This window comes from Hippoglossus hippoglossus, chromosome 22 (assembly GCF_009819705.1).
Source record: "Hippoglossus hippoglossus isolate fHipHip1 chromosome 22, fHipHip1.pri, whole genome shotgun sequence".
Taxonomy (NCBI): Eukaryota; Metazoa; Chordata; class Actinopteri; order Pleuronectiformes; family Pleuronectidae; genus Hippoglossus; species Hippoglossus hippoglossus.
This window is the reverse complement of record NC_047172.1, coordinates 14,941,249-14,969,094: the sequence shown is the minus strand read 5'-3', so window position 1 is coordinate 14,969,094 and position 27,846 is coordinate 14,941,249. Positions and strand designations below refer to the sequence as shown.

At 43.2% G+C, this 27,846-nt stretch overlaps 1 protein-coding gene across 1 annotated transcript in view; it reads left to right on the top strand.

Annotated features, from left to right (window-relative positions):
- Nucleotides 1–27,846, top strand: part of LOC117755511 (ryanodine receptor 3-like) — a 115,950-nt gene that overhangs the window by 74,340 nt on the left and 13,764 nt on the right. Inside the window, 46 exon segments of the mRNA XM_034575365.1 lie at nucleotides 1,992–2,265; nucleotides 2,407–2,521; nucleotides 3,040–3,172; nucleotides 4,206–4,309; nucleotides 4,443–4,578; nucleotides 4,800–4,986; nucleotides 5,159–5,267; nucleotides 5,359–5,479; nucleotides 5,981–6,150; nucleotides 7,114–7,334; nucleotides 7,564–7,654; nucleotides 8,414–8,554; nucleotides 9,219–9,382; nucleotides 9,540–9,618; nucleotides 10,139–10,228; nucleotides 10,818–10,964; nucleotides 11,567–11,629; nucleotides 11,802–11,877; nucleotides 13,039–13,162; nucleotides 13,322–13,437; nucleotides 13,529–13,596; nucleotides 13,679–13,800; nucleotides 13,976–14,025; nucleotides 14,356–14,416; nucleotides 15,571–15,809; nucleotides 16,430–16,511; nucleotides 16,619–16,749; nucleotides 16,971–17,294; nucleotides 17,658–17,898; nucleotides 18,035–18,122; nucleotides 18,220–18,312; nucleotides 19,311–19,481; nucleotides 19,651–19,710; nucleotides 19,806–19,940; nucleotides 20,202–20,314; nucleotides 21,266–21,365; nucleotides 23,841–23,950; nucleotides 24,236–24,287; nucleotides 24,378–24,434; nucleotides 24,527–24,626; nucleotides 24,727–24,806; nucleotides 24,887–24,963; nucleotides 25,283–25,356; nucleotides 26,798–26,815; nucleotides 27,493–27,573; nucleotides 27,673–27,761. Coding sequence (XP_034431256.1) covers nucleotides 1,992–2,265; nucleotides 2,407–2,521; nucleotides 3,040–3,172; nucleotides 4,206–4,309; nucleotides 4,443–4,578; nucleotides 4,800–4,986; nucleotides 5,159–5,267; nucleotides 5,359–5,479; nucleotides 5,981–6,150; nucleotides 7,114–7,334; nucleotides 7,564–7,654; nucleotides 8,414–8,554; nucleotides 9,219–9,382; nucleotides 9,540–9,618; nucleotides 10,139–10,228; nucleotides 10,818–10,964; nucleotides 11,567–11,629; nucleotides 11,802–11,877; nucleotides 13,039–13,162; nucleotides 13,322–13,437; nucleotides 13,529–13,596; nucleotides 13,679–13,800; nucleotides 13,976–14,025; nucleotides 14,356–14,416; nucleotides 15,571–15,809; nucleotides 16,430–16,511; nucleotides 16,619–16,749; nucleotides 16,971–17,294; nucleotides 17,658–17,898; nucleotides 18,035–18,122; nucleotides 18,220–18,312; nucleotides 19,311–19,481; nucleotides 19,651–19,710; nucleotides 19,806–19,940; nucleotides 20,202–20,314; nucleotides 21,266–21,365; nucleotides 23,841–23,950; nucleotides 24,236–24,287; nucleotides 24,378–24,434; nucleotides 24,527–24,626; nucleotides 24,727–24,806; nucleotides 24,887–24,963; nucleotides 25,283–25,356; nucleotides 26,798–26,815; nucleotides 27,493–27,573; nucleotides 27,673–27,761 — 5,477 coding nt within the window.

Genomic DNA, 27,846 nt, shown 5'->3' with positions numbered 1-27,846 from the left:
TCAAGGTCTAACGCAGCCTTTGATGCTCATCTTCTTTTTTAAGTGCTTGAGCGTCGGTTGTGTAAAAATGTGAGCAGCCAGTCAAGTGGCGGCTCCTTTAACATCACTATGATGGAGCTTTGTGTTTGCATAAATGGGCGATAATATGTGTTTTATGGATTTCCGTGTGTGCTTAACGAAGAGGTGACTTAAGGAGGATTGCCGTGTCTTGCTGTGATCCAGGTTAATGGACGGAAGGTTTCAATATATTTTTTCCTTAAGGCCAATATTATGCAGTTTAGGATTATACGACAATACAGCGCGCACATCATCTGCCACTGTTTCTCTGCCATTTGAAAAGGTTATTGTTTAAAATGAGTAAAACCTGCACTATGTTGACCAATCCTCTTCATACTTAGTCATTCTATATCGACACACACAAACAGATGTGCTTTCTTTAGTTTAATCTGACTTATAGGTCTATGGTTATGATACAGTTTTGATGATGTTTGACAGCTGCACTCTAGAGGAGGATACACACACATTCTTGTGCCCAAGTTTGAAAATAATGTACAAAGTAAAAGGCCACTGTTCTTCTACCTTTCAGATTACAGTTGTATTCTCTACCTCATTTTAAAGGTCACTGTTTTCATTTTTGAACTGCAAAGTCTGAATGAGTTTCAGAGATATTCAACCAATGTTACAGAGGCAAGTTTTTAGCATAAAAAGTCAAAACTTACACTTAAGAATCAGAGCGACTAGTCTGAGCCAAACCTATGGGTCAACAGCTGTTGCCGTGATATGGAAATACTAAAATGCTCTGTAGACTTTTTGGCTTTTAAGAAATGCATAATTTGTCAAGGCTGCATGCTGACTGAGTCTGGTAGAAACCAAGATAGCACTACGAGTGTGTATTTTATGAAATTGAAGCCGCACTATTCAATATTGTCATGTTGACAGTTGATCAGATGATAGTGTTCATTTCTATTTATTCAATCCACAGAGAATTAATACCCCACTCTGCAGCTCCCCTCAGCTCTACTGAGATGAGAGCTGGGAGTTTAGTGTCTTTCAGCTCATTGTTTTGGTTTCCTCTCACCGCTCTCATCAGTGTTGTTTCCAGCAGCAGAGGGCAGCTGTTTTCAGGGATAAAGTTCTGATACTATATACAATGTTACCTGCAGCAACAAACATCAAGACAAAGTTATTGATGGACAGCTGGGAGGAGAACTTGGTGGAGACCCAAGAGGGAACAATAGATTTTTGCGAGGTGACCAGAAACACAACTACATGGTTGCAGAATGTTTACATTGTTTTCTAATACCTTCACCACAACAACTTTTTTGAGCCCATCATATGATATTATGAGTGTACAGCTTGTTCCGCTACCACCAAGAGAAATTATGTTGAGGTTTACTTCATTATTTTCAAAGTCACTACAACAGGGGCTCCCAAACTGTTCAGTCCCCGAGACTCAAAATAACAGTCCCAGAGATTTGTGACCCAATTTATCCCCAGAGGTTGTTGAACCTCATTCAAAGGAAATTGATTTGAGCTAGTTGTGCACATGTGTTGCAATGTTTCCTGTGGTTCTGTAAATTGAAGGGTCCTGTGGGGGGAAATAAAGTCCAAAAGGCTGAAATGACAATTATGCATGGGTTGTTTTATTTTATTGGACAGCTTTTTACAACATTTGAAACTATCATGGCTAAAATAAGCTATTACTCGTGGTTTTTCCCATTTTTTTCGATTTCTGGAAATCATATTGGAAAACCACTCTGAGTGCTCTTTTACATTTAATGCAAAGGATTCAGTTGTGTAAAAAAGACCCGATCGTTTTTGGACCCCAAACTGTAGTCAGTCTCCAGTGAGTTAGGCTACATGACGATAGATGTCAAAAGATAAACATATGTTGAAGACATTTTCAACCAAGATAATACTTACTATAGTGCTGTAAAACATACAGTATCACAATAAATCAACTAATCTCCACTTTCCAACTGTCTTCTTAGCCAATCTGAAGGAGCTGATCTCGCAGACGATGGTCAGCTGGGCCCAGGAGTGTCACATCCAGGACCCCGAGCTCGTCCGTAAGATGTTCAGCCTGCTGAGGAGGCAGTACGACAGCATTGGTGAGCTGCTCCGGGCCATGAGGAAGGCCTACACCATCAGCGCTGTGTCTGTGCAGGACACCATCAACCTCCTGGCCTCCCTGGGGCAGATCAGATCTCTGCTGTCTGTTCGCATGGGGAAAGAAGAGGAGAAGCTCATGATTGACGGACTCGGGTAGGTCGCCGGACTTGTTTCCAACTTTTTCTTGATTCTCACAAAATCCTCCTTTTAGATTAGAGTGACACAACATCCTCATACTTCATTTGATGCCGTTTGTTTTGTATTCTATTTCTGTTCTCTCTTTTTTCTCCCCAGCGACATCATGAACAACAAGGTGTTCTACCAGCACCCTAACCTAATGAGAATCCTGGGCATGCATGAGACTGTCATGGAGGTCATGGTCAATGTGCTCGGAGGAGACAAATCCCAGGTTTAACAACATCTATCTCTATATTTATCTTTACTTCCAAAGGCACCCACAGCGCTCACAGCACCGCCACGCCAGAAATAATGTTGCTCACATATAGAAATGTGCTTCAGTCCAGTTACGTGTGTTATCATTTGTGTGTGTGTGTGTGTGTGAAGTGTGGTCACGGGGTGAATGTGCATTAATGAAGACGTGGTCTCGATGGGTGGGCTTTCTCCTCAGGCTGTGGCGTGGGTTGAGGGCAGAAAGGGCAGAATGGGGCCGCCTGGCTGGCAGCGTGTGAAGGTGTCAGGCCTTTCAGACGTTAATTAGGAACAAAGTTATGCAGGAGGTCACTGCAGTAAACTCAGAATAACGCAACAACTTCACAGAAACCACAACCACTTGTTATTACATCACATACTGTTTTCCCGACAATTTTGTGTTCGCTGTTTGTAAATACATGAGATTGTCTGTCTTGGTTAAAATACAAAGCAGGTCAGATGTTTGACCCTACTCAGTCTGTGTGTGCCACCCTACAGGAAATTGCCTTCCCCAAGATGGTGGCCAGCTGTTGTCGCTTCCTGTGCTACTTCTGCCGGATCAGCCGTCAGAACCAGAAGGCCATGTTCGACCACCTCAGTTACCTGCTGGAGAACAGCAGCGTGGGTCTAGGTGGGTACAGCTCTCTGTATCAGTCTTATTGACGATCAGCCCAGTCATCACTGACCCCACTTATGAAAGTGGAGGACATGTACTTGAAAATGAAGATGTCACATGGTTGTTAAAGCTGTGAAAAGGAGCCCAACATGTCTGTAAAACCGCCTCCGGCATGTATGAAAATCTGACTCTATAAAACCGACAGCATCCTCATTAAAATGTCCGACACACTTCTTGACATCATAGGACTTACTCTGCAGCTCTGAGCTCTCACGCATTAGACTCACACCTTAGAAGACGCGTGTGTGTGATTGTGAGTCTGGGAACACTGCGAATCGGCAAAGAGAGCGACTCATCTCGCATTCTGTTAGAAGATGGCGACGCCACAGTCTCAGAGAGCGCCCCGCTGGGCCAAGAGAGCGTCTCCCCTGGATGCACACACATATGCACCCACTCATGAAGACACACACACACTTCTCAGATTGCTCATTAAACATGTGATGACAAGTTATGTGATAGTATAAGCAATAACCCTGTGAAAAGGTTTTTTTGATTTCCTCCCACTATACTCTGTTGAGGGTTAAGGACAGAGGATGTCACCCCTTGTACCGATAGTTAAGTCCTATGAGTCAGATTTTGATTTGTGAATACAGGCTATACATATATATGTTTATATAATTTGATTGATTGATTGAATGCAAAACATTCATATGTGATATGACCACAGATGTGCCTAAAGCTCACCTGGTTGTGTGGGCGCCACATGTACAGAGGCTTGAGTCCTCCTGCAGCGGTCACAGGTTCTATTCCGACACGTCCCTTTGGTGCATGTCTTCAGGGCTCTCTCCCTCTTTCACACTTAATTCTGTCCGATCAAATAAAGGCCAGATAAAATCTTTAAAAAAAAAGGTATGGCCACAAATTAGAGTGAAAACACCACCCCCTGCTGTTTGTTGAGACATTAACACAGACACAGGCTGGTTGTCTACAGATACGTTAGATGAGACCTTCAGCAGTTGAACTTGTGTGCATGTGCTTTGTTTTGCAGCTTCACCAGCTATGAGGGGCTCCACTCCTCTGGATGTGGCTGCTTCCTCCGTGATGGACAACAACGGCCTGGCTCTGGCACTGGAGGAACCTGATCTAGACAAGGTACAACCTTTTTGTTGAGTGTTACAATTGTTGCACACATGCAAAACTGTTGAACAGATTAGATAGAATGAATAGATCAAAGCTGCATGTATGTTGGACAGTATGTGATGTAACGTATGTGCTATATCTGCAGGTGGTCACCTACCTGGCAGGATGTGGTCTCCAGAGTTGCCCAATGCTTGTGGCTAAAGGTTATCCAGACATAGGTTGGAACCCCATTGAAGGAGAACGCTACCTTTCCTTCTTGCGGTTTGCTGTCTTCGTCAACGGTACATCTGCAGTTTCCATCTTCTGTCTTTTTCTTTCTCCTTCACTCCCTTTTCTTTTAACGTGCAGAAAAACCTAAGGCAAAGTGCACCCAGAGTTTTACCTGAGGCTTTATATTCGCGCTAAAGAAAGTGGATGTGCTGTATTTTTCTCCTGACATTAATTATGTATCTCCCTGCTGCTCTGTATTTACTCTCACTCATCCTTTTTACCTGTTTGCCAGGTGAGAGTGTGGAGGAGAACTCCAGTGTCGTGGTCAAGCTACTCATCCGTCGTCCAGAGTGTTTCGGACCGGCCCTGAGGGGAGAGGGAGGGAACGGCCTGTTGGCGGCCATGAAGGAAGCCATCAAGATCTCCGAGACGCCGGCGTTGGACCTGCCGGGCTCCGTCCAGGGATTCAGCTCTGACGTGTAAGCCACCAAGATCCGGCTAAGCTTATCAAATCAATGCTGAGGACTTATCTTTAAGATTAGCTGTTCATCCCCCCCCATGACTTGCATCTTCGCTGCGATAACCTTCAAAAATGTTCTTCCTCTTATCTTTACCTGTTCTTTTTCCACTCTCTGCTTTCCCCACCGTTAGGTCTGCTGACGGGGATGACGAGGAAGAAGTTGTTCACATGGGAAACGCCATTATGTCCTTCTACTCTGCCCTTATTGATCTTTTGGGACGTTGCGCCCCAGAAATGCATGTATGTATTTTTTTCGGGAATTTTGTGTTTTTGAATTAGCTTTTTCTTAACATAGCCTTTTCTCATTTTCTCTTGTGTTTTGCTTCCCTAGCTCATCAACAAGGGGAAAGGTGAAGCTCTGCGTATCCGTGCAATCCTGCGCTCTCTGGTGCCAACAGAGGACCTCGTGGGAATTATCAGCATACCACTCAAAATGCCTATCGTCAACAAAGGTACGTGTCCGCACCCCTTTAATTTAACATCCATCATGGACACGTCTTTGCACGCTACAACAGAATGTCTCCCTCACATGCAGATGCAACGGGCATGAAACTCTGCACATTCGGTGCGAGGCGGAAAGGTTATTGATTTCGTTTCACCGCTCATGCCCTTTTAATCAGCACAACATTTTACTACACACTCCCCTTGCTCTGAGTAAGCCCGATCATTTCTATAGCGAGCTGTCCTGCTCTATTGATTGATCTGCAAAAGCATGGAAAGACTTGCCTCTTAAATTTGCTGCTGTAAGCACCGGCACACAAGCTCTGTCAGCTGGCCAAGAGTGAAGATGGCCCCAGAAACCTCTGATCCACACGCTGCTGTATTCTGCCTAATAATAAAAACCTGACTCCCCTAATTTAAAAAGAAAATAGCCACTATGTGCTGTAGCCCGTTCACTTTGTACTTCACTGCTTCACACCTGCTGTCTCTTCTTTTGTCTCAATCTCTCTCAGACGTATCAGTGACGGAGCCTGACATGTCGGCCTGCTTTTGTCCGGACCACAAGGCCCCCATGGTGCTGTTTCTGGACAGGGTGTACGGTATTGAGGACCAGAGCTTTTTGCTCCACCTGCTCGAAGTGGGCTTTCTGCTCGACCTGAAGGCTGCTGCCTCTCTGGATACGGTGGGTGGAGCTGACACCAACACAGGGGTAGAAGTAATAAACGGTTTACCTCTGTAGCGTAAACTTCATCGGGGCACGTCAGGATCAATAATATTGGGCAACCATTTATACTCACTACGCCGTTTATTTTCAGGTGATTAATGTAATTGTTCTTTACTCTAATTCATCAACAAAAGTAGGCTAAGGAAATACACTCCTCTTCAGTCAGCTTACGACATAATTATCCAGTTTATGGTTTTACATCCTCTTTGCTGGTCTAAAGTAAAACTAGCTAATGTCGACCCTGTGTGATATCAATGCAGGCAAGCAGCAGTCACCCTTTCAAGTTCTGGTCCTGTCCAAAACGAAATTATTTAAAATTTAGCCTATTTGGAGTAACTCCACATATTAGTCGTCAGGCAGAAAAATCATCTTTTATCTAAACGACTTATGGTGGAAGTGGAAAGATGAATTGGAAGTGGAAAGACAAATCTCCCCCAACTTTTGAACAATGGATAGAAGACGTTATACATCATTTGTCACTGGAGAAGATTCGTTAAAAGGGTGTGCTCAGAAGTTCTCTGACACATGGGAAGGGAAAATGGAAGCTACTGCTAATGCAACTGTGTAACTCTACCCCTTTTATATTATATTATAATATATATATATTTAGTTATTAACTTGCAACTCCTTAATTTCTCTTTTTGGTTGTTCCTGTTATTGTATTATTTGATTTAATCTTGTTATTTTGCTTTGCACTTTGAGTTAATCTGTATGTAAATGTAATTGTTTGGAAATCGATTCTAATTACAAACATGGCACAGTAACATGTAAACAGTGATGCAGCTCTGTTGGAGCGGGAAGAGGGGGAGGGGATACTTTGTGTCTTTGTTGAACTGTGTCAGTGCTTACGTCTCCTTTTTTACAAATAAAGTGTTACAACTGTTACTTCCTCCATTACCTTTGACCCCTGTCTTGCCACAGGAGGGGCTGTGCACCACGGAGACGGCCCTGGCCATGAACCGCTACATCGGCTCTGCCATGCTGCCCCTCCTCACCCGCTGTGCCCCGCTCTTCGCCGGCACGGAGCACCACGCCAGCCTCCTCGACTCCACCCTTCACACCATCTACCGCCTCTCCAAGGGCCGCTCGCTCACCAAGGCCCAGAGAGATGCCATAGAGGAGTGTCTGCTGGCTGTCTGCAAGTGAGGAGCATGAGAAACTCTCCATTAGTAGAATGGAATAGCTTCTGTCTGGCTTGCGATATCTCACCTGGCAGGGATCAACAGGAGATTTAATCAGCTTTCTTTGTTTACCTCTGAAAATCCCTCTGAGGCTTTGTGACAAAAAAAACGGGTCAGAGTCTGAAGATGTTGCAGTTAAAGGCAGCCCTGGCTAACAGCGCTCTTATCTCCCTTTCACCTTATTCTGCAGACACCTTCGTCCCTCTATGCTGCAGCAGCTCCTGCACCGCCTCGTCTTCGACGTGCCCTTGCTGACGGAATACTGCAAGATGCCACTCAGGGTGGGCAACTATCTCCTCACTTAAATTATTTTAAAAACCCTTTGTCATCTCTTACTTCACCTTTATCCTATTCTCCTTGTTGTCTTGTCCGCATGCCTCAGGTTTAACACATTCCTGTCTGCCTCACTATCACCTGGTTACTTTTAATCTCCGACTTCTCAGACATGTTTATGCTTCTCTACCTGAGTTTATTAGATCGATAGAGAGCTACCAACAGCTTATTTCCACCGGCGCGAGTACAGGTTTTCCTTACGTGTAATTTTATCGGTGTTAACCTCTCTCTCTCTCAGAAACACACACACACGCTCACAGGTGCGCAAGTTGTCCCTGTGGCGTTAATCATCTGGCGTGGAAGTAGGTGGGAGCTCGAGGAGGGAAAACAAGGAGATGAAGTATTGGACTGTGTGATTACAGCCTTGTTGGCTCCACTGCTCTGCTCTGTCTGTCTGACCACAGGAGATAAATAATGGAGGTGTAATAGATTGTGACTGGCCTGTGGAATGTTCGACACACCTGTGCTTTACTTTCATGTTCACGTTTTCCATTGTTGCAGAGTGTGGGAGAGCTGACCTCCTCTGCGCTGCTTTTTACTATGCATCCTCCTCGGCCTGGTGCCAGTGTGCTGCGAGAACATGTCCAGGCTGCATGCGTGTTGCCCGTCACTGAAATCCCCTTTTAACTCTGTATATGCTCTGTATATTTAAACCTGTATATTCATGACTTAACGTGTTTGCCCCTTGCTCTCTGTGTGTCCTCCAGCTGCTGACCAACCACTACGAGCAGAACTGGAAGTACTACTGCCTCCCGTCGGGGTGGGGCAGCTACGGCACCGCATCTGAGGATGAACTGCTGCTCACCAAGAAAATCTTCTGGGGAGTGTTTGATTCTCTGTCACAGAAGGTGAGGAGCCAAGTATGTTGCACAATTTTTTTCTTTTTTTCTTTCTTAGAAGGATCCTTTGCAATCTTGTTTGAATTTCAGAGCCAGTGACTCTCTATTGATAAATGCAGATAAATTAAAAAGCCATTAGCTGATGCATTTCATCAATGTGTTCCGCCTCTTCTGTTCTCCACACGGACTGTTCTCCCGCAGGCAAACATATCCTGCTCAACCGTGATTGGTCAAAGTAGTCTTCAGATTCTGCATATTCACATGCAGAATGTGTTTGTAGAGATAACTGTTGCCGTCACCTTTCTCAGGGTCTCAGCAGGGTCTTGATTAGCATGCAGGGAACTCACTGTCACATGTCTTGTGTGTTTGTGATGTAGATAACTGGATAACTGCACATCCCTTTAAATGCACACTCATGAAAGTAGGCTGTGCCCGAAAGCATCAATATCTGGACAGACGACCATTGATCCAAACCCTCTCGCATTCGGATTCTGCAGCTTTTAGAATGATTCTTTGTTAACGTCTCTTCCACTGGCCCCTGTTACTCTCAGACTAGAGTGGCTGTATAGCTTCTTTTTTCTTTAGCTTATGTTCGTTAAATAAAAATGTGCATAATAATACTATAAGGAAATTGAATTTAACCACAACTTTCTTTATTTCTCTCCCCATATAGAAATATGACCCGGAGCTATTTAAGATGGCCATGCCTTGCCTCAGTGCCATAGCTGGAGCTTTGCCACCAGACTATGTTGATGCCTCCATTAGTACGACTGTGGAAAAGCCTGTTTCGGTGGATGCTCAGGGCAACTTTGACCCCAAACCCATCAATACTGCTAAGTAAGCCACGTTGGAGCCAGATGTCAATGAGATACTGTATATGCACAGCTTGACACTTACTGTGTCATACCTGTGATGAAGTACACGGCACATGTCTGCACTTGACTTTAGTATCATGCGTTTATGACGCTGACAGACTGACTCACTCTTTTTCCAGCATTGCTCTCCCGGAGAAGCTCGAGCACTTTGCCAACAAATACGGCGAGCACTCTCATGAGAAATGGTCTGCAGAGAAGGTAAGGCCAAAGATAAGAGTCTCCGCCGGAGGGAAATGGGTATTAAATGGTGCATTGCTGCACTTGCAGTATTGTAAGAAAAGGAGAGGACATTCATAATGTTTTGCCTCGAAGAAACACTGCGCACGGCAATAATCAGCTGCAAAGCGTTTATGCTCCATGAAAGTGAAAGAAATCATTTCAGATCAATATCTTAATATATTTTCCAGTATCTTAGCCCTGTTTCCTCTTGATGTTGCCTCCTTTTTGTTATGAATGTAAGAGATACTCTGAGAATGATGACAAGAATTGTGTCCCTGATCTCCTTACTGACAATCGCTTTGTTGTTTGTCAACAAAAAAAAAAAAAAAAGAATCACAAGAGCTGAGAACAGCAAGAACTGAATGTACCGTGACTCCCTAACGTGTTACGCTTGCTAAATCTCATACTCAGTTTTTCAGATAGTAAATCATGTCTTCTGATTCTGATGGCAGTAATGATCGCTGTCACTCTTGTGCCTCCCTCTGTGCTCGTGTCTCAGGTGCTGCTGGGATGGAAATACGGAGACTGTGTCGATGAGAAGGCCAAGACTCATCCTCAGCTTAGGACCTACAAAGCTCTAACAGAGAAGGTGCATTGTGTCAGATGTTTTTATTTTAGTTTAGTTTAGTTTATTCATACAACTTAAATCCAAAATACATTACCGAAATGGAAATGTGCATGTGGAGTGTGGTAGAACTCCGTAAGGGCTCATGTGAAAACAACACCGAGAAGATATACAAAAGTTAAAGTACAAAACATGCAACATCATCAATACAGGTTATATATTCATTTTAAAGAGAAAATTAGACATACATTAGTATAATGGATATAAACCATAATAAACCGAATTAAAAAAGACCTAATTTCCATTGCAAATCAAATGTTTAAACAGCAGAGCATTTCTAAGTCTCTTTTTGTACATGGGAATCCAATACATGTACATTTTCATTCCACTTAATGATATTTAATAGAAAACTGACCTTGGGATGGTTCATACAAAGATAGATTAAGATTCTTTGTTTAATTTTTGTGTAGAATTGTGAATTGTTGTCAAAATTATATCGGAAAAATGAGGTAGATCGGAGTTAGTATAGGTGCAGTGTGCTTGGTGCAATGTGCTATTTGTGAGGGAGATGAACATGAAGCTCCTGGAGTAAATCTCTGTTTCTATGCTGCAGGAGAAGGAGATTTACAGATGGCCAATCAGAGAGTCCCTGAAGAGCATGCTGGCAATGAGCTGGAGCATCGACAGGACCAAGGATGGAGAGAGTATGTCTCAGCAGAGGGAGAACGAGAAAATGAGGAAGATATCTCAGACCTCACAGGTATGAAAGAATACGCCGCAGGCAAACACTGACATCAATTGTCTTTGTTGTGCTGGAAACGCAAACGCTTTCGTCACATCAGAGCATTGATAATCTGTTAAAGGTTTTTAAAGCAGCAAAGCTAAAGAGTAATATGCAAGAAGTGGAATCCTCTTGTATAATTGTCCAGAAAACCGTCCCCTCATGAAACCACATTAAGATTCACTAGATCTCGATTTTCATTTGGATCTGCACCAAATTGCGCACACTCATAAATATCAGTTCTGCATCCTTCCCCCAAGCTTGTTGTTATCTGTCAGTTGTTTTTGTGTAATCTTGTTTACAAACAAAGACCCCCCCCAAAAAACGGGTAAAAAACAGAACCACCTTGGTCAACCAAGTTGACATTTGACAAGAACATTTTTCTTTGTTGTTTTCTTGTCTATTTTGCTCATCTCTAAATTAAGGATGGTAATCATAGGGATTGGTAGAGATTATGGACGCAATTGCACTGTTTTAACACTGTAAACTACATATGTTGTTGTGACTAAATGCTTTTATAACTAGATGCTAATGACACAGTTTATCTCACTGTCAATCTTCATCTTTTTGAATATTTCCAGGCAAATGGGTTCAATCCGAGCCCGATAGACACCAGCGCCGTGGTTCTATCCAGGGAGCTGCAGGTGAGTGACCCCATTTGTTCAGTTGTACTTTTATTCTCATCAAACGGTGTCAGCGCCTGAAGATGTGATGACGAACTATATTTCCTGAATGTGAATGAAGTAATGTGGGGGGGGGATTAGCTCCCTGGTCGACTGAGATTGACTGTTTGTCTCTCTTTGCCTCTGGTCCCAGGGGATGATGGAGATAGTGGCTGAAAATTACCATAACATCTGGGCCAAAAAGAAGAAAAGTGACCTTGGAAGCAGAGGTGATCCTCGTGTGTGTGTGTGTGTGTGTGTGTGTGTGTGTGTGTGTGTGTGTGTGTGTGTGTGTGTGTGTGTGTGTGTGTGTGTGTGTGTGTGTGTGTGTGTGTGTGTGTGTGTGTGTGCACTCAGTAGCGACTAAGGGCCTGTACTATGAAGCTGGTTCAACCTACTCTGATTTAACTCAGCGTTAAAAAGAAAGTCGGGCTTGACAAACCCTGGTTCAGTGACTTGGTGTTAAACAATGCTACAAAGCTGGTTAAGATGTTGGTCTGTTAACTCTGTGTTAACTGACTCAGAGTATGTGAGCATGCACGTTCGCTTGCATAAAGGTTGGTTGTGCAAAGCCATGCACCGTATTTCACAGAGGAAGTGTGCACGTTGATTCCGAGCGGATATGTGAAACTGTTACAGCGAACAACATCAGGAGGTTTATTAAAACACATAACTGATAGAGTACATTCATAGGAGCAGTGATTTTTACTGTCACATGTTGTCTAGAAATGTTTTGTTATATGTTTGACATGTAACTGAACATTAATCATGTAAAAACACTGAGGCTACTTGAATTATAATCTACACATGCACACCGTTTCTGAAATTGAGTCACTGATAATGAATTCAGATGTTCTCTCTAAAGCACTGAGGCACTTAGACTGTCTGTGTATGATGCTGCTGTATAAATTACTTACTTGATTCAAACAAAACTTTAAGCTGCAACCACGTTGGAACATTCACCTGCAGCGAATCATTATGAATTATAAAAACATTCTATCAAGTGATCTGTATGAATAGTTCTCATCCTAACAGTTTTTCTAAATTGCCACATCACAATTCATAAAACTGGATCCACTTGATCTTCATCATCACCTTCATCACAGCACGGTTTTTCTATTAACAATGTGTTCACACCTTTTTATCGGGTTCTCACATTTTCACGATCATATAATCGCCCTCATGTTCTCATGGGGCTTTAACGGTATCAAACCTAACCTCCGTTCGTAGTACTGGTTAACCACAACTCCGAAGTCTCGAAGTTACCCCTGAACTTACCCTGGTTCGCCAGTAACCTAGCTTGGTAGTACAGGCCCCAGAGACAGATCAAGTCACGTGTGTGTGTGTGTGTGTGTGTGTGTGTGTGTGTGTGTGTGTGTGTGTGTTTTCAGGTGGGGGAACACACCCTCTGCTGGTGCCCTACGACACGCTGACGGCCAAGGAGAAGGCGCGTGATCGAGAGAAGGCTCAGGACCTTTTTCGCTTCCTGCAAATCAATGGCTACAGCATCACAAGGTCAACACATGCGAAAAGCCACCGAATACTTTATCATTTTTATGTGTTGCACAAACTCAACACGACCTCCTAACTTGTCCATTTAATAGATGCCAGTGGTCAGGGGAGCACTTTATCAAATCAAATGTTATTTATAGCCGGTGTCTTATTGTGCTGCAGAGGATTGAAGGACTTGGAGCAGGATTCTTCGTCCATGGAGAAGAGGTTCGCCTATCGCTTCCTCAAGAAGCTGCTCAAGTATGTCGACTCAGCTCAGGAGTTCATCTCCCATCTAGGTATGATGATATCACACATGAAAAAACATATCTGCGGTTCCTCTTTTTACTCAATATTAAAAATACAATTTCATGTTTTTTTTTTATCCAGAGTCCATGGCTGCCAGTGGAAAAACCGACAGGTCCCCCCATGAACAAGAAATCAAGTTTTTTGCCAAAGTAAGAAAGTGGTACATATTCAGCTACACCTTAAATAACATTATTACCATTCACTCGTGTCACCATCTCTGTCCTCGTTCAGGTTCTGCTCCCCCTCATCGACCAGTACTTCAAGAACCACTCGCTCTACTTCCTCTCCTCCCCCAGTAGGAACCTGAGCAGCAGCGGCTACGCCTCCAACAAGGAGAAGGAGATGGTCACCAGGTAGCGGCTCACAGAATGACCCATAGCAGCAGCAGCAGCAGCAGCATGACAATAAAATCTTTTACCACCCTTAACTCAAAATCTTAATCCCTAACGATCTTAATTCCTCATCTTCTCTCCAAGAATTTACTGATTCTCTGATTTCCTCCCCTCTTTCTAATCTTCATACCTCCAGCCTGTTTTGTAAACTGGCAGCTCTTGTCAGACATAGGATTTCACTCTTTGGTAAGCTGATCACTACTGACTGCTCAGAAATGTGTATGTGTGTGAATGTGGACGTTGGTATTCGTCATTTTTTCACGTCTGGGGTTTGTTCATATTGTTTAAGTGCTCAACAAACATTAAATGTTGTAACCTTTATCTTTAAAACCGCAGAGAACAAGCAACTTTATATTATGTTATATCATTTTCTATCCAAACACTCAACATACATATTTTACTGGGGGTTATACATAGCTATAGGCTCAATTCAGATCAAAACATTGCTTGATAGGTAGTGACAGCACGTAGATCTATATTATATTAACTGCTTTTGTGTTTGGTGGTGTCTTGTAGGGAGCGACTCCACCACCATGGTGAGCTGTCTGCACATCCTGGCGCACACTCTGGACACCAGGTGGGTACACACATGACTGAGCTCAAAACCTTGAGCAAACACCCTGCTCAAAGTCCGGCCTATTGTCCAGACATTTTCATGTTATGTCCCCCTTGTGCCTTTTATATAATAGCAGATGTATTTTTATCGAAGTATTTCCACTGCAGGGGGGGGCATATTAGCATATTCATAGATTCCAGTCACAAAATGTCACAAAATGAGGAAGGAAGGTGACGAGTTACATTTAAACCATTTTCCGGACATGAGGAGAGTTCCTTTAAATGACAAACCTTTTGAAATGTAATTTTGAGGAACAAAGAGGAGTTTTAAGGGGGTCTAATGTGCTACTGGAGTGGGACCTTGAATGAGACAAATTAAATGTTAACATAAGCCCTCAGTTTGATAAAGACTGTGCTTAAATGTTAAAAATGGGAGAAGCCTGTTCTCTTTTTCCAGTGCAAAGCTCTGACTATGAATCTAACCTCCTTAGGATCCTCAAGAGAAGCATATTTGTCACAAACGTCTTCTCTTCGCCGATTATTACTCCCGTGTCTCATGGGGGGCGCTGGCATTAAGAAAGAGCATCCTCTGGCATTTAAATAAGTACAAGCAAATTTCATGCGGCAAATGTTGCCCAAGGCTGATAGTGTTCTTCAGAGAGAATGTACTGTTTGTTAATGCAGCGCACACCTAATGAGGCTTAATCATCAGCGTGTTATTGTGTCTTATTTGTGCTAAGGAGCTACAGCTGATGCCCACAGACTCTGTCCTTGATTTCTCTATCCTGTTGGGGCACATCAGGGCTCCACAATGGTTTATTCATTCAGCAAAGTTGTGAACTGTGAATATAGAGAATGGACGGACTAATCATATTAATGGCGTTGTGCTATTTCAGTGTCATACTGTGTTTCTGGGCCCTAATGTTTCTCCAGTGTCATTAGATAAATCATTTATGTTTCGGTGTAAGGGGGCTCAGCCTGTCTCATATTTCATGACTAAAACCTTAATAGACTGTGAGAGTGAATTAATCACACATGTGCACACTCTCCTCCTGCTGGTGAACAGTGTCGTCCTTTGCATACCAAGGGTTACCCAGTGGTTTATTATAGCCCCGTCCTTGCATATCTCCTCATCTGGCTCCAGTCATTTATCACGCTCTCTTTCCCTCCCAACAGGACGGTGATGAAGTCGGGCTCAGAGATGGTGCGGCTCGGCTTGAGGACGTTCTTCGAGAACGCCGCAGAGGACCTGGAGAAGACGTTCGAGAACCTGAAGCTGGGGAAGTTCACGCACTCGCGCTCGCAGATGAAAGGGGTGTCGCAGAACATCAACTACACCACCGTGGCTCTGCTCCCCATCCTCACCGCTCTGTTCGAGCACATCACTCAGCACCACTTTGGAGTGGACCTGCTGTGTGAGTCCTGACAGAAAGATCAAGCATCTGAGAGGCTGATACAAAAACTATTTAACAGGGTGATGGTCTAGATGCGTGATGCCTATACTCGGGAGTGTTTCTCCAGGGGATTCATTTTGGAGGGGTGTTGGTGTGGGGACAACACCTCAGCAGTAGAGAACTGTTTGCTTGTTGCATGAAAGTGCACTCAGCAAAATCAGAATCTACAGAGCTTATGCTGGCGCCTGCCTGCCTCATGAAGATGGTCAAATCTTTATGGATGGCCACTGACTCGGTCAGGATTTCTACCGCTGCTACTGATGGTTAATCTGATATAAACTGAGGATCCAATGACTTAGTATTGGCATTTATTTGCATGATAAGTCTTAAACATTGAATATTGGATTGAATATTTTCACATTTCTCATTTCTTTGAATAGTGCGATGAATGCCAATATTGTGAGTTTGATCTCTCTACAGGCCATAGCTTTGGCAAATACCCCCATAGTGGGACTAATATAGGATCATCTTATCTTAATACATTCACATTTCATAAGTGGGTGTCTTTAAATTAATAAAAGATTGTGTTTGTGGTACAAAGCAAAGCTCATGTTGTTTTTCTATTTGTTTTGTTTTTTCAGTGGATGATGTCCAAGTGTCCTGCTATCGAATCCTCACCAGCCTCTATGCACTGGGCACTGGAAAAAACATCTACGTAGAAAGGTATCCGAGCTTGAATATGAATGTGTAAATGAATTAAACCTCACTGAAGACACCCACTGATGTTCAGAGCAGCTCTCACCCACTCTCCCCCTCTGTGTGTCCCACAGACAGCTGCCGGCTCTCGGTCAGTGTCTGGCCACCCTGGCTGGGGCCATGCCTGTGGCCTTCTTGGAGCCGATGCTCAACACTTACAACCCCTGCTCGGTTTTTAATACCAAGAGTGCCCGAGAACGAGCCAGTGAGTCATATGTACTTATCCTGAAATAAGAGTTCATAATGGGTAAAGTGGTCTGAGCTGACAAAGCAAACAGCCATTATGAGGGAGAATAAGGTACTTTCTGTGCTTCAGTCCTATTCAGCCTGGAAACATTCATCCTCTTCTAATGAAATTAGAATTTTTTTACTGTAATGACATAGACGTAGTTTGAATTACATATAAATCCTCTGTGGTGTTTTTAGTCTTAGGTATACCAGACTCGGTGGAGGATATGTGTCCCGGGATGCCGCGGCTGGAGGGCCTGATAAAGGACATTAATGACATGGCTGAGTCGGGAGCGCGCTACACAGAGATGCCTCACGTCATCGAGGTGGTGCTGCCCATGCTGTGCAACTATCTGTCCTACTGGTGGGAGAGGGGCCCCGAGAATCAGCCGGCCAGTGGGGGCAGTGTCTGTTGCACCACCGTCACCTCAGAGCACCTCAGCCTCATTCTGGGCAACATCCTCAAGATCCTCAACAACAATCTGGGCATAGATGAGGCCTCGTGGATGAAGAGGATCGCAGGTGGGCATGAGGTTACTGTAACAGCTCGTGATAGTACAGAATGAATGAGTGCATTTTCTGTGCCCATACTTTGTTTTTAGTTTGACATAAGTGCAACACCCTGTCACATTTCAACACTGAATCAAGTAGTACAATTTTTCTTACGACCCCATATTGGTCTAACCAAATAACACCAAAATTTAACAGTTGTTTCCTTGGTCCGTCCTGCATCCTTCCACCAAGTTTCGTAGCAATCTATCCTGTAGTTTTTGCGTAATATTGCTTACAAACAAACACATAGATGCACCACCAAACGGGGGTGAAAACATCCCCTCGTTGATGCAGGTAAATAAAATGACCTTTTCTCTCTGTTTCGCGGTTCAGTGTACGTGCAGCCCATCATCAGCAAGGCCCGTGCAGACCTGCTGAAGAGCCACTTCCTGCCCACGCTGGAGAAGCTGAAGAAGAAGACGGTGAAGGTGGTGGCTGAGGAGGAGCTGCTGAAGGCCGACAGTAAGGGAGACACCCAGGAGGCCGAGCTGCTCATCCTGGACGAGTTTGCCATCCTCTGCAGGGACCTGTACGCCTTTTACCCCATGCTCATCCGCTACGTGGACAACAACAGGTTAGCTCTCTGACGATGCTGCATATGATGGAATTTATTTAAAGGTGTATTCAGGGGGAAGATGGGGCAGGTGTTAGTATTTACAAAAAAAAAAAGGTGCAAATGTCTCTGTATTGATGTTTCTCTGCCGCTGTAGGTCCAGGTGGCTGAAAGAACCAGACGCCGACTCCAATGAGCTGTTCAGAATGGTGGCTGAGATTTTCATCCTCTGGTGCAAGTCACATGTGTGTTCCTTCATCTCCAGTTCACACATATTAAACTACGAAAAAAACCGAAGGGCTTTGTTAATTAGATTATGTTCTATTTCCTGTCTTTCTCCAGAATTTCAAAAGAGAGGAGCAGAACTTTGTGGTTCAAAATGAAATTAACAACCTTTCCTTCTTGACTGGAGATAATAAAACCAAAATGTCAAAGGTACGTTTTATATATTACATCTCATCACTGTTGCATCTTGATTTTCTTATCATGGAGCTTCAACCATCTGCTTCTGGCGTTAGTGCTATGGCAGCAAGATCTAGAACTAAAAAGATTCATGACATCTTTCAACATTTTCTCTGCCATACTTAATGTGTGCATATGCTAATATGTTAATATGTAAAAGGCCAATCTCCGAGCGACAACATGAATGCACACTATACGGTGCAAATATGTGATAAACAGTGCACATCCATGTCAGTGTAGTGTGCTCTCTTATTCTCTTCCTCTATCTGCCTTTTCTTTCTGTGTCTTCCAATGTTTCTAACAGTTGTTTAAGGAAGACAGTGTGCCACAGTGCATTAGCTCCATAAACCAGCTTATTGGCTTATGTGCTCCTGTTGCCAAGCAGAAAAATCGACAATTTGTGCTATACAGTCGTCTATAGTTTAGTTATATGTTATTTCACCTGATTATTTGTGGCCTTTATTTATCACCATATCTGGAACGCTAACTTTGGTCATTCCTCATTGCATCTGGAGTAATGAAGCCCTTCCAAACAAACCATGTGATTAGATTCCACTGCTGTGTTTGCAGGTGATAGATTGTGGTTACCTCGTGTGTTTGGCCGATAGGTACCTCTACCTGTTCTATATTTTATTGTAGTTAATGTGTGATAAGGCTGTGTTTGGGTTTAGATTATATACAGATATATCGGTATAGTAACGCTCTAACAGAGAGAATCTGCTAGTTCTGCTTTTCAGCTGAGGTGTGAGATGTCTGAATGCTTCAGTCGCCTCTTGCTTTTGTTTAAATACAGTATGAGATGAGTGCTCCTTCTATGAAATAAATACTCTTAATTTATTATTTTAAATGTTGAAATTACTTTAAATAGGGGGAAATGTTCCATTACCTGAAAACACTAGCTTATTAAACACTCATAGATTTTTAATTCACCTTTGTAAGCTGTCTGAGGTTATTATCTTACTTTATTTCAGTCTGGAGGACAAGACCAGGAGAGGAAACATAAGAAAAGGCGAGGTGAGTTCTATTCTATCCAAACCTCGCTGATCGTGGCTGCTTTGAAGAAGATGCTGCCAATCGGCCTCAACATGTGCACGCCGGGGGACCAGGAGCTCATATCTCTGGCCAAGACTCGCTACCTCCTGGTGAGAATGTTATCTTACGCTGGCCACACATTTTACTGGGATCTTATGACTCTCACACGAGAATACATTTAAAAAACAATTTTACCAGATGAATTTTAAAATGAGAAATCTTAACATAACACTGTTGGTTAAACTTTTTTTTTTTATTCTGTCTCCTGTTGTTCAACAGAGAGAGACAGATGAGGAGGTCAAAGACCACATCCATCAGAATCTGCATCTCAGAGAAAAGGTGAACAGGTTGAGATCAGTATTTCAGTCAGTAGTTATTAGCTCCCATACACTATAGGCTGGTATTTGACGTCTTTCTTTGTAACACACCCCCAGTCAGAGGACCCTGCAGTGAGGTGGCAGCTAAACCTCTACAAGGATATAGTGATGAGGAGCGAGGGGCCTCCGGACCCTGAGAGGGTGGTGGACCGGATCCAGAGGATCTCTGCCGCGGTCTTCAACCTGGAGCAGGTCAGGCTTTAACATTTACACTTCTGAGCTGCAAATGAAACTTGGGGTGCATCATGCCGTGAAAGACAGACATGGAATATAAAGGTACTTCAAAGTACAGGATCGCCAGACGTGCAGGCACATTCAGGTTCAGGATGAGCCACTAGAGGAAAAACCTGTCTGCCGGATAATTTTATTCTCTGTGGTTTGTCTGGTTGACAGTGACAACCAATGCATTGATTGATTGATCATCTTAACAGTGACTTCTTCTGCTCCCATTAGGTGGAGCAGCCCCTGAGATCCAAAAAGTGTGTTTGGCAGAAGCTGCTGTCCAAGCAGAGGAAGCGAGCAGTTGTGGCCTGCTTCCGCATGGCTCCACTTTATAATCTACCAAGGTATTATTGTTTACTGTTACATCTAGAGAGTTTACTCTTCATCTTCTCTTTTTAAAATCTCAAATGATGCAACAGCCTAATAATCATGAAACCTGAATTTATATAGCGCGTTTCTAGTCTTGTCGACCCTCAAAGCTCTTTACAGTACAAGTCACACACACATTCATACACTTCATGCACTTATATGCAGAACTTTTTCTTGCAAATTCCATTCATACACCGTCAGGGGCAATTTAGGGTTCAGTGTCTTGCCCAAGGACACTTCAGAATGCATCCTGGAGGAGCCGGGGATCGAACCGCCCCCAGGAGAGAGAGCTCCCTGCGCCCTATCTATGTCCCCATCTATGTTTGCCAGCCAAATACCGCCCACCACACTCTCTTCTTCTGCTTGTGTGTGGCTCATGAATCTCATTTTTCTCTTCCTTGGTTCTGACCCTGCATTAATGCACAGCCCCCCCCTCCCTCGCTCCGTTTGTAGGACAAATGTCTGGCCCGCAGCTGTTATCAAGAAACAGGGAAGAGAAAAAAAGGGGCCACTAGCAATTTCATGCCCTGCTGCTCTGTAACTCAATCACCAGGAGCCAGGCAGAGAGCTACAGTCGGGAGGAAAACAATTATAAGGCCCAACCTGGAGGTGGTCATCTTCAATATGTGCTCAGACAATGCAGCCCGCCTCCCTGACAGCATGACTCATTTAATCAGAGTTGTTGATGGTGAAATATGACACAGCACAGCTAATAATTACCTGACAGTATTTACAATGCCGACACAGCTGATTGTTTTGTATTTGGAGTGATAAATGTCTCAGGGATGGATGTGAAGCTTGAGGATGATGTCGACTTTTCCTGAGTTTCACGCTTTCAGATGTCGTCTCTTTCTCTTTTCTGTCTCTGTTCAGACTGTCTTCTCTCCTCAGTGTCACGCTCACCATGTTGTACCTCATCCCCTCAGGCACAAAAATAATAATTACTTCGTGAATGCCTACCGACATATGTGGCTGGAGATAATGCATGAGAACGCAGACTATGACAGTCTGCTCTCCATGCTGACGGTAACGTAGCGCTGATGTGACGTCGCCACTGTTTGACCTTGCATACCTGTCTTCTAACCTTCCCCTTCGCTTTCCTCCAGGCACGGGTCTATGCTACAAAATGTAACCCCCAGATATTTCCCCTGGTGTTTCCACTGGTCCATATCTGTACAGTGATGCATCAAGATTGATACAAAAATTTAAGAAAAATAACTTGCTGTTTTTCTTTCTTGCCCATTACAAGATGAGAAAATCGATGCCACCTTTATGTCTTTCTGATAACTGAGGCTACAGCCAGGAGGTGATTAACTTAGCTTAGCATAAAGACTGGAACCAGGGGGGAAAAGCTAGCCTGCCTCTGTCCTAAGTGTACATTTTGGTTTTGCAAGGGGTTTATGTGCTGAAATTTTTCTGGACCATGTGCACTCACTTTCTAGGGTTGTGTCCTCACTGTGACCCTGTTTCCAATCTTTATGCTAAGCTAACTGTCTCCTGGCTCTAGCTTCACATTTAGCTTACAGGTGCGATATTCCTTTGCTCACTCTCGGCAAGAACATAAAGATAGAATATTCACTTAAATGCCAAACTACTGTTGCAGATACATGCCTGCTTTATGTACTCACTGTGCAGATCCTTCAGACTGTATAAAAAGATGGAAAACACCTATTCAAAAATGAAGCCAAAATATCCCGGATTAGAATCTTGTGCCAGTCTCAGCTGTCAATCATGACGTTTCACCCCATTTGTATATCATCAAGTAACTAACTAAAACCAGACTTGACAGAAACAATCTTAATTTGACATGTATTTTGACTTTTTAGTTTGGTCCATTTTCCTATATGCTAACATGGAGCAGGCAGGGCTTTATGACCTGTACTTCAGCAAGTCACCAGGGGGAGATCAAGACACTTTCTCTTCACTTTTGGGGAGATGTCATGTCGTCCATCTTAAAAATACAGTCTGTGGCAGAAACGTATTAATCTAGTCCCTGAATTGCATTTACTGCCTGCTGATGGGACTAGCTTGTTATGAAAAAGAAGTGTGAGTAAACCAACAGTCTGGCAGAGAGCATGTACGTAACAGCTCTGTGCGATCGTTTCCTCCAAGGTGACCAGTTGGATGTGCCAGTGCCCTAAACTAACCTGTATTAACCTCTCCTGAAGGGACTTCCCTCTTCTTTTGCTATCTAACCCGGTCCTCTCGCCCTTCCTCAGGCATCGCTCTATTAACCTCTTCCTCCTGGCCTATCAGAGAATATGGATAGAAACAGAGGAGTACTCTTTTGAGGAGAAGCTAGTGCAGGATCTTGCAGTAAGTACTTGTGTTATCCTCGGCGCCGTCCTGGGAGACGAGCATCGCCCCGTTTTACCATCCTCCTTTACTTGTGTCATTGTGAAAAGTGCCAGTTTCACCGTGTGACGCCACGTCGTTGTCAGTCCTACATAGTGTTTCTCACGTGTCAGTCTATTTTTTGGCGAGCATGACATCAGCGCTGATGTCAGAGCCAGCTCTTGTGAAGTGTTGTGTAGTCTGTCCCCATCCAGCGGAGGTAAGAGCATCCCGTCTCGATGCTTGGACTCGCTAATGAAAATTATGAAAGTTGTGCTTCCTTTCCTAAATTTTCACTGTCATGAAATGTCACAATCATGGATTGAATTGGTTGTAAGCTAAATAATGCAACACGCACCCTAACTGCTTTTTTCTTATTTTGTACTTTCTAATCCATGAGAATCTATAATTTAAAAAGACTGATTACCGATTCTTAGCCTACAGCAAATTATTGTTAATTCAGTTTTCTGATTGAAAATAAGATTCTATCGAGAAGGAACATTGGCACAACCCTCCTGTGCCAATGAGTGGTTTTTTTTGTGTCTTTTTACTTTGAAAATCTAATCTTTATTTGCCCCCTTTAGATAGTACATCTTTGCCACAGGGGATCACTGAAGAAGTTAATGGTGTAACTGATAAAGAGCTTTAAGATCCAGACAACCAAAACGTCCAGGAAAAATAGTTGATATAATGTAAAAGAGTATTAGGGCCACTTAAAGGGGAAGAAAATGGGATTTCAAGAATAAAGATATGATATTACAAGAATTAAGTTGTAATATTACAAGAAAAAAGGCGAAGTTCTTTTTACAATAATTTATTTATTTTAATTTATTCTTGAAATCACAGATGTTTAACCTTGTAGTGGCCCTAATGAGTCGTTATCATGACAGTCTCTGCCCCAGAATTAAGGGACAGGAAATCTATTATAGAGATTAAACCCAGAGAGTCGCCCCCTTTATGCATGCAAGCGCACGCACCCATGACTGTACCCATGCTTATGCTTGTGCATGCTGTCAGCATATCTGGTCACGATCTCATTCTCATAGAGATAGCAGTGTATTGTCAGGGTTAGTGTTCCTGTACCTATTGTTCAGATGTATCAGTTTAGTTATATTGTTGTCATGGCGAGTACAGGCCTGAGCCCCAGTGTTGTATGACTTTGTCCAGAAGACGCAGCCCATAGTGGAGGAAGAGGAAGAGGAGGAGGTTAGAAAACAACCAGACCCGCTTCACCAGCTCATTCTGCATTTCAGCCACAACGCTCTGACTGAGTGCAGGTACGTGCACACTCACCGTCACACACACAGGGACACCCGCTGCCAGCCCGCACTTCTCCATCTGTGCCCCCTAATAGCTTCAGCCTGCCTCATAGCTAATAAACACATGTATTAAGCTAAATCATTGCCATATGTTTTATGACCGGAGGGAAACAATCCCCTTTTTTGCATTTATCTTGCTGCTTATTGTAAAGACATTGCAGTGACTACAAATAAAATCACTCAAACCTGTTATTTAATAGCTGTATGAGGTTTAACCATCAGATATTCATCTTCCTCTTTTAGTTCCTTGGAAGAAGACCCCCTGTATATTGCATATGCAGATATGATGGCAAAGGTATTATACATTCTATCCATTATTTATGAGATTTATGGTGTACAGCTATTTTTTTTTTATTCAGGTTGTACAATTTGTTTTCTCTTCCAGAGTTGTGCGGAAGGTGAAGAAGAGGAAGAGGAGGAAGGAAAAGAGAAAACATTTGAGGTACTATTGATTTCTGGGGAGTATTTTCCTGCCTTTCACTTAGTTTTTTTGTTTTTTACACAATCTCTCTCTCTTTCAATCATTTCCTACAGGAAAAGGAAATGGAGAAGCAGAAGATGCTTTATCAGCAGGCCAGACTCCATGATCGAGGGGCTGCAGAGATGGTGCTGCAGATGATCAGTGCCAGTAAAGGCAGGAAAACACACACACACACACACAGACACACACACAGTCTGATGTCCTACACCTGCCCTCTCTGATCAAACTGTGGTGTCTGATTTGTGATCGTCAGGTCGACTTGGTGCTATGGTGACATTCACCCTCAAACTGGGCATCTCCATTCTGAACGGGGGAAACACAGTGGTCCAGCAGGTGAACAGCCCACCACATGCAGACGTTGTGCAGTCAACAGCATCAACTCTTTATTAATGATTTCTTTGTGTTTGATGCAGAAAATGCTCGACTACCTGAAGGAAAAAAGAGATGTTGGCTTTTTCAAAAGTTTATCTGGACTGATGATGTCTTGCAGGTAATTGAGCCATTAGCCTATTGTTATACTTTAGACTTTATTAACTTTTTTAATTTTATTCTTCAACTGCAAAGTAAATGGGCATCTAATAATATACAGGTTGCATGTTGGGATGTGAAGGATCCTCTGTTTTGGGGGTTTGACCCATAGGTTTTGATAAAAATCTATATTTTCTGACTATTATTTTTCTTCCCCAGCTTGGTGGAAGTAAAAAATACTCAATTGTTGAAGCTCCCAAACTCTGAAAAACACTGTTCTTTTTCTGAAATACATAAATGCAACATATCATAATTCGTTGTTTGTATTTCACTTCCATCAGTGTTCTGGACTTGAATGCTTTTGAAAGGCAAAACAAAGCTGAAGGTCTGGGGATGGTTACTGAAGAAGGATCAAGTAAGTGAGGATGATAAACATGGTAAACTGTCTTATCGTTTATTTACCTACAGTATGATTGGTGCATTTGTTGTCCACCAGGGGACTTTTAATCCTGCTGATGCACAGAGGATTTGTGACCTCAATGTGGTGCTGAATGAAAAACCCACAAGTCAATATCTGCACATTAGTTTTGGCGTCATTGTTGAGGAATGCTGTGTCAACAGAACCCTTAAAAACTAAAAGCAATTCATGTACCACACACTAAACTGTTGGACATGTGAGTGATACTGACAATGAAACGGAGCTAAAGGAATTAATAACCTTATTTGTGCATCAAACTGATCTTTTTCCCTCAGCTACAGCAAGTTGTCAGCGCCTCAGGCTCTGTTCCAGACTTGGTATTAAATCAGTCCTGAGTGATACGATCACAAGTGGTCAGTTCAGGTTTGAACACACCCACATGCGTCCTGACATCCGATCACTCAAACCAGATTCGGGGGGTCGTCTGACTTGCTGACGAAAAATGTATCTTTACAGCCGAGCTGCACAAGGTTCATTCAGTCCCTCATGACTCCTGACTCTTGCTCGCCTGCTCATCAGACATCAGACATATCTGTAAACTCTAACTGGGTAAAAACGAGATCAACATTTGGTCTTCACTAACACAAATTGTTGTGATTACTTGAATTTGGAGCAGGAAGTGAGATACGATCACAAGTGGTCACAGGAGACACCTGAACATTAACGCTGACCACTTGTGATTGGATCTTTCAGGGCGGATGTTAACACCAGGTCTGTACAGGGCCTCAGTTTTACAGAACATGGTCCAAACCACAACAGTTGCTGAACCTCACCGCCGTTATCTCAGAGAATCATGTAGAACTCTTGTCGTGTCTCATTCTCGTGCAGCGTTAAGTTTGATGAAACATTTGCTCTTTCATATTTTCTTTTCGACATACGAGCCCATTTCCACGTCACGTTTGTCTCTTGTGTCTCATGTCGTGTCCGTCATTGTCATGCATGTGAAACCTGTGCTACTGTATGTCTAAGTCCTGTCTGGGCCCTTGTTGCAACTGCATCCACATAAACGTCCACTTCTAATCCGAGCTCTCTATTTAATCTGATGGGTTACATACAGTACATGAATAGATTTTTCTCATGTCAACTCATTCTCACCTCATCAGCTCAGGCATAAGTGATGGTAACCTGTCTAACCTGTAGTCCAAACACCTGCCCAGTGAGCAGACGTTACCCTTAAGACTGTTTAATTGTACCCGTATATATGTCAATGTCGCTAATCAGTGTGAGTATGTAAAGATATATCTATACAGCGCTCTCACTCTTTCCTGTTCCTACTTCTTCTAATTGAATCTCAATGTCTTCTCCTTTGCTTATGTCTGCTTTTTGTTTTGTTTGTTTGTTTTTCTTCTGGTCATGTTTTTTATCTCATCGGTCGCAGTCAACGTGAGTGAGCGGGGTAAATACATGGTTTAGATTCTACTCATCCTATTGCAATGCTGACATCTTGTTTGCTCTTCGTTCAAACCCCCCCCCCCCCCCCCCCCCCCCCCATCTCCCTGATTCCCTCCCAATCCCTGCCTCCTCTCCCCACCCTTCCTCCTCCTCCTCCTCCTCCTCCTCCTCCTCGTCCTCCTCCTCCTCCCTCGTCCTGAATGCATAACAAAACAACCACCTCCTCTGTGCCCTGGACTGACGGAACGCATGCATGCTCCTCTTACATCTGGATAGATTGTTCAGTCCATGGTCAGGTGCCTCAAACTGACTCTAATCTCTCCACGTCTTCTTTTTTAATAAGAAGTCCGTGCTTTTCATTTGTGTGGGAACTTTTTTTGTTGTTTCTTAATTTCTATAAATACTAACCAGTGCTTATAAAGAAGTAATCCCGATCCCAAAGCTTTGTCTGTGTTAAACAGCAAAGCTTATATATATAAAACCCTATTCCTCATTTGTGAAATGATGCACTATACCTTGTTTGTGTGTTCTGAAAACATAGTGCACATAATTTGACAAATAGACAGCAGTTTTATCAGTAAGTCAAAGCTATGCAAGCTCCGCTGCCTGTACTGGCGTTACAGTGATGATCTGACCTTCTCATCGCTGAAACAGACAGTTAATCTCTTTTCCTGTCGTCAGGTTCCAAGGTTCTGCAGAACGATGAGTTCACTCAGGACCTCTTTAGGTTTCTGCAGCTTCTCTGTGAGGGCCACAACAATGGTGGGTGCCCTCTTTTCCCGATACACAAAAATTTGAAAGACGTTACTCTCCAGGCTGCGTGTTGAGAATCTACTCCTCTCTGACCTGTCATTGTTTTAGATTTTCAGAACTTCCTGAGAACTCAGACAGGGAACACAACTACAGTCAACATCATCATCAGCACTGTGGACTACCTCCTCAGACTCCAGGTAGGATATTTAAGATTGCTACAAAATTATATTTTACGTATTCATCCATCGTCTTTAATTTGCCCAATGTATTTTGCATTTCTCC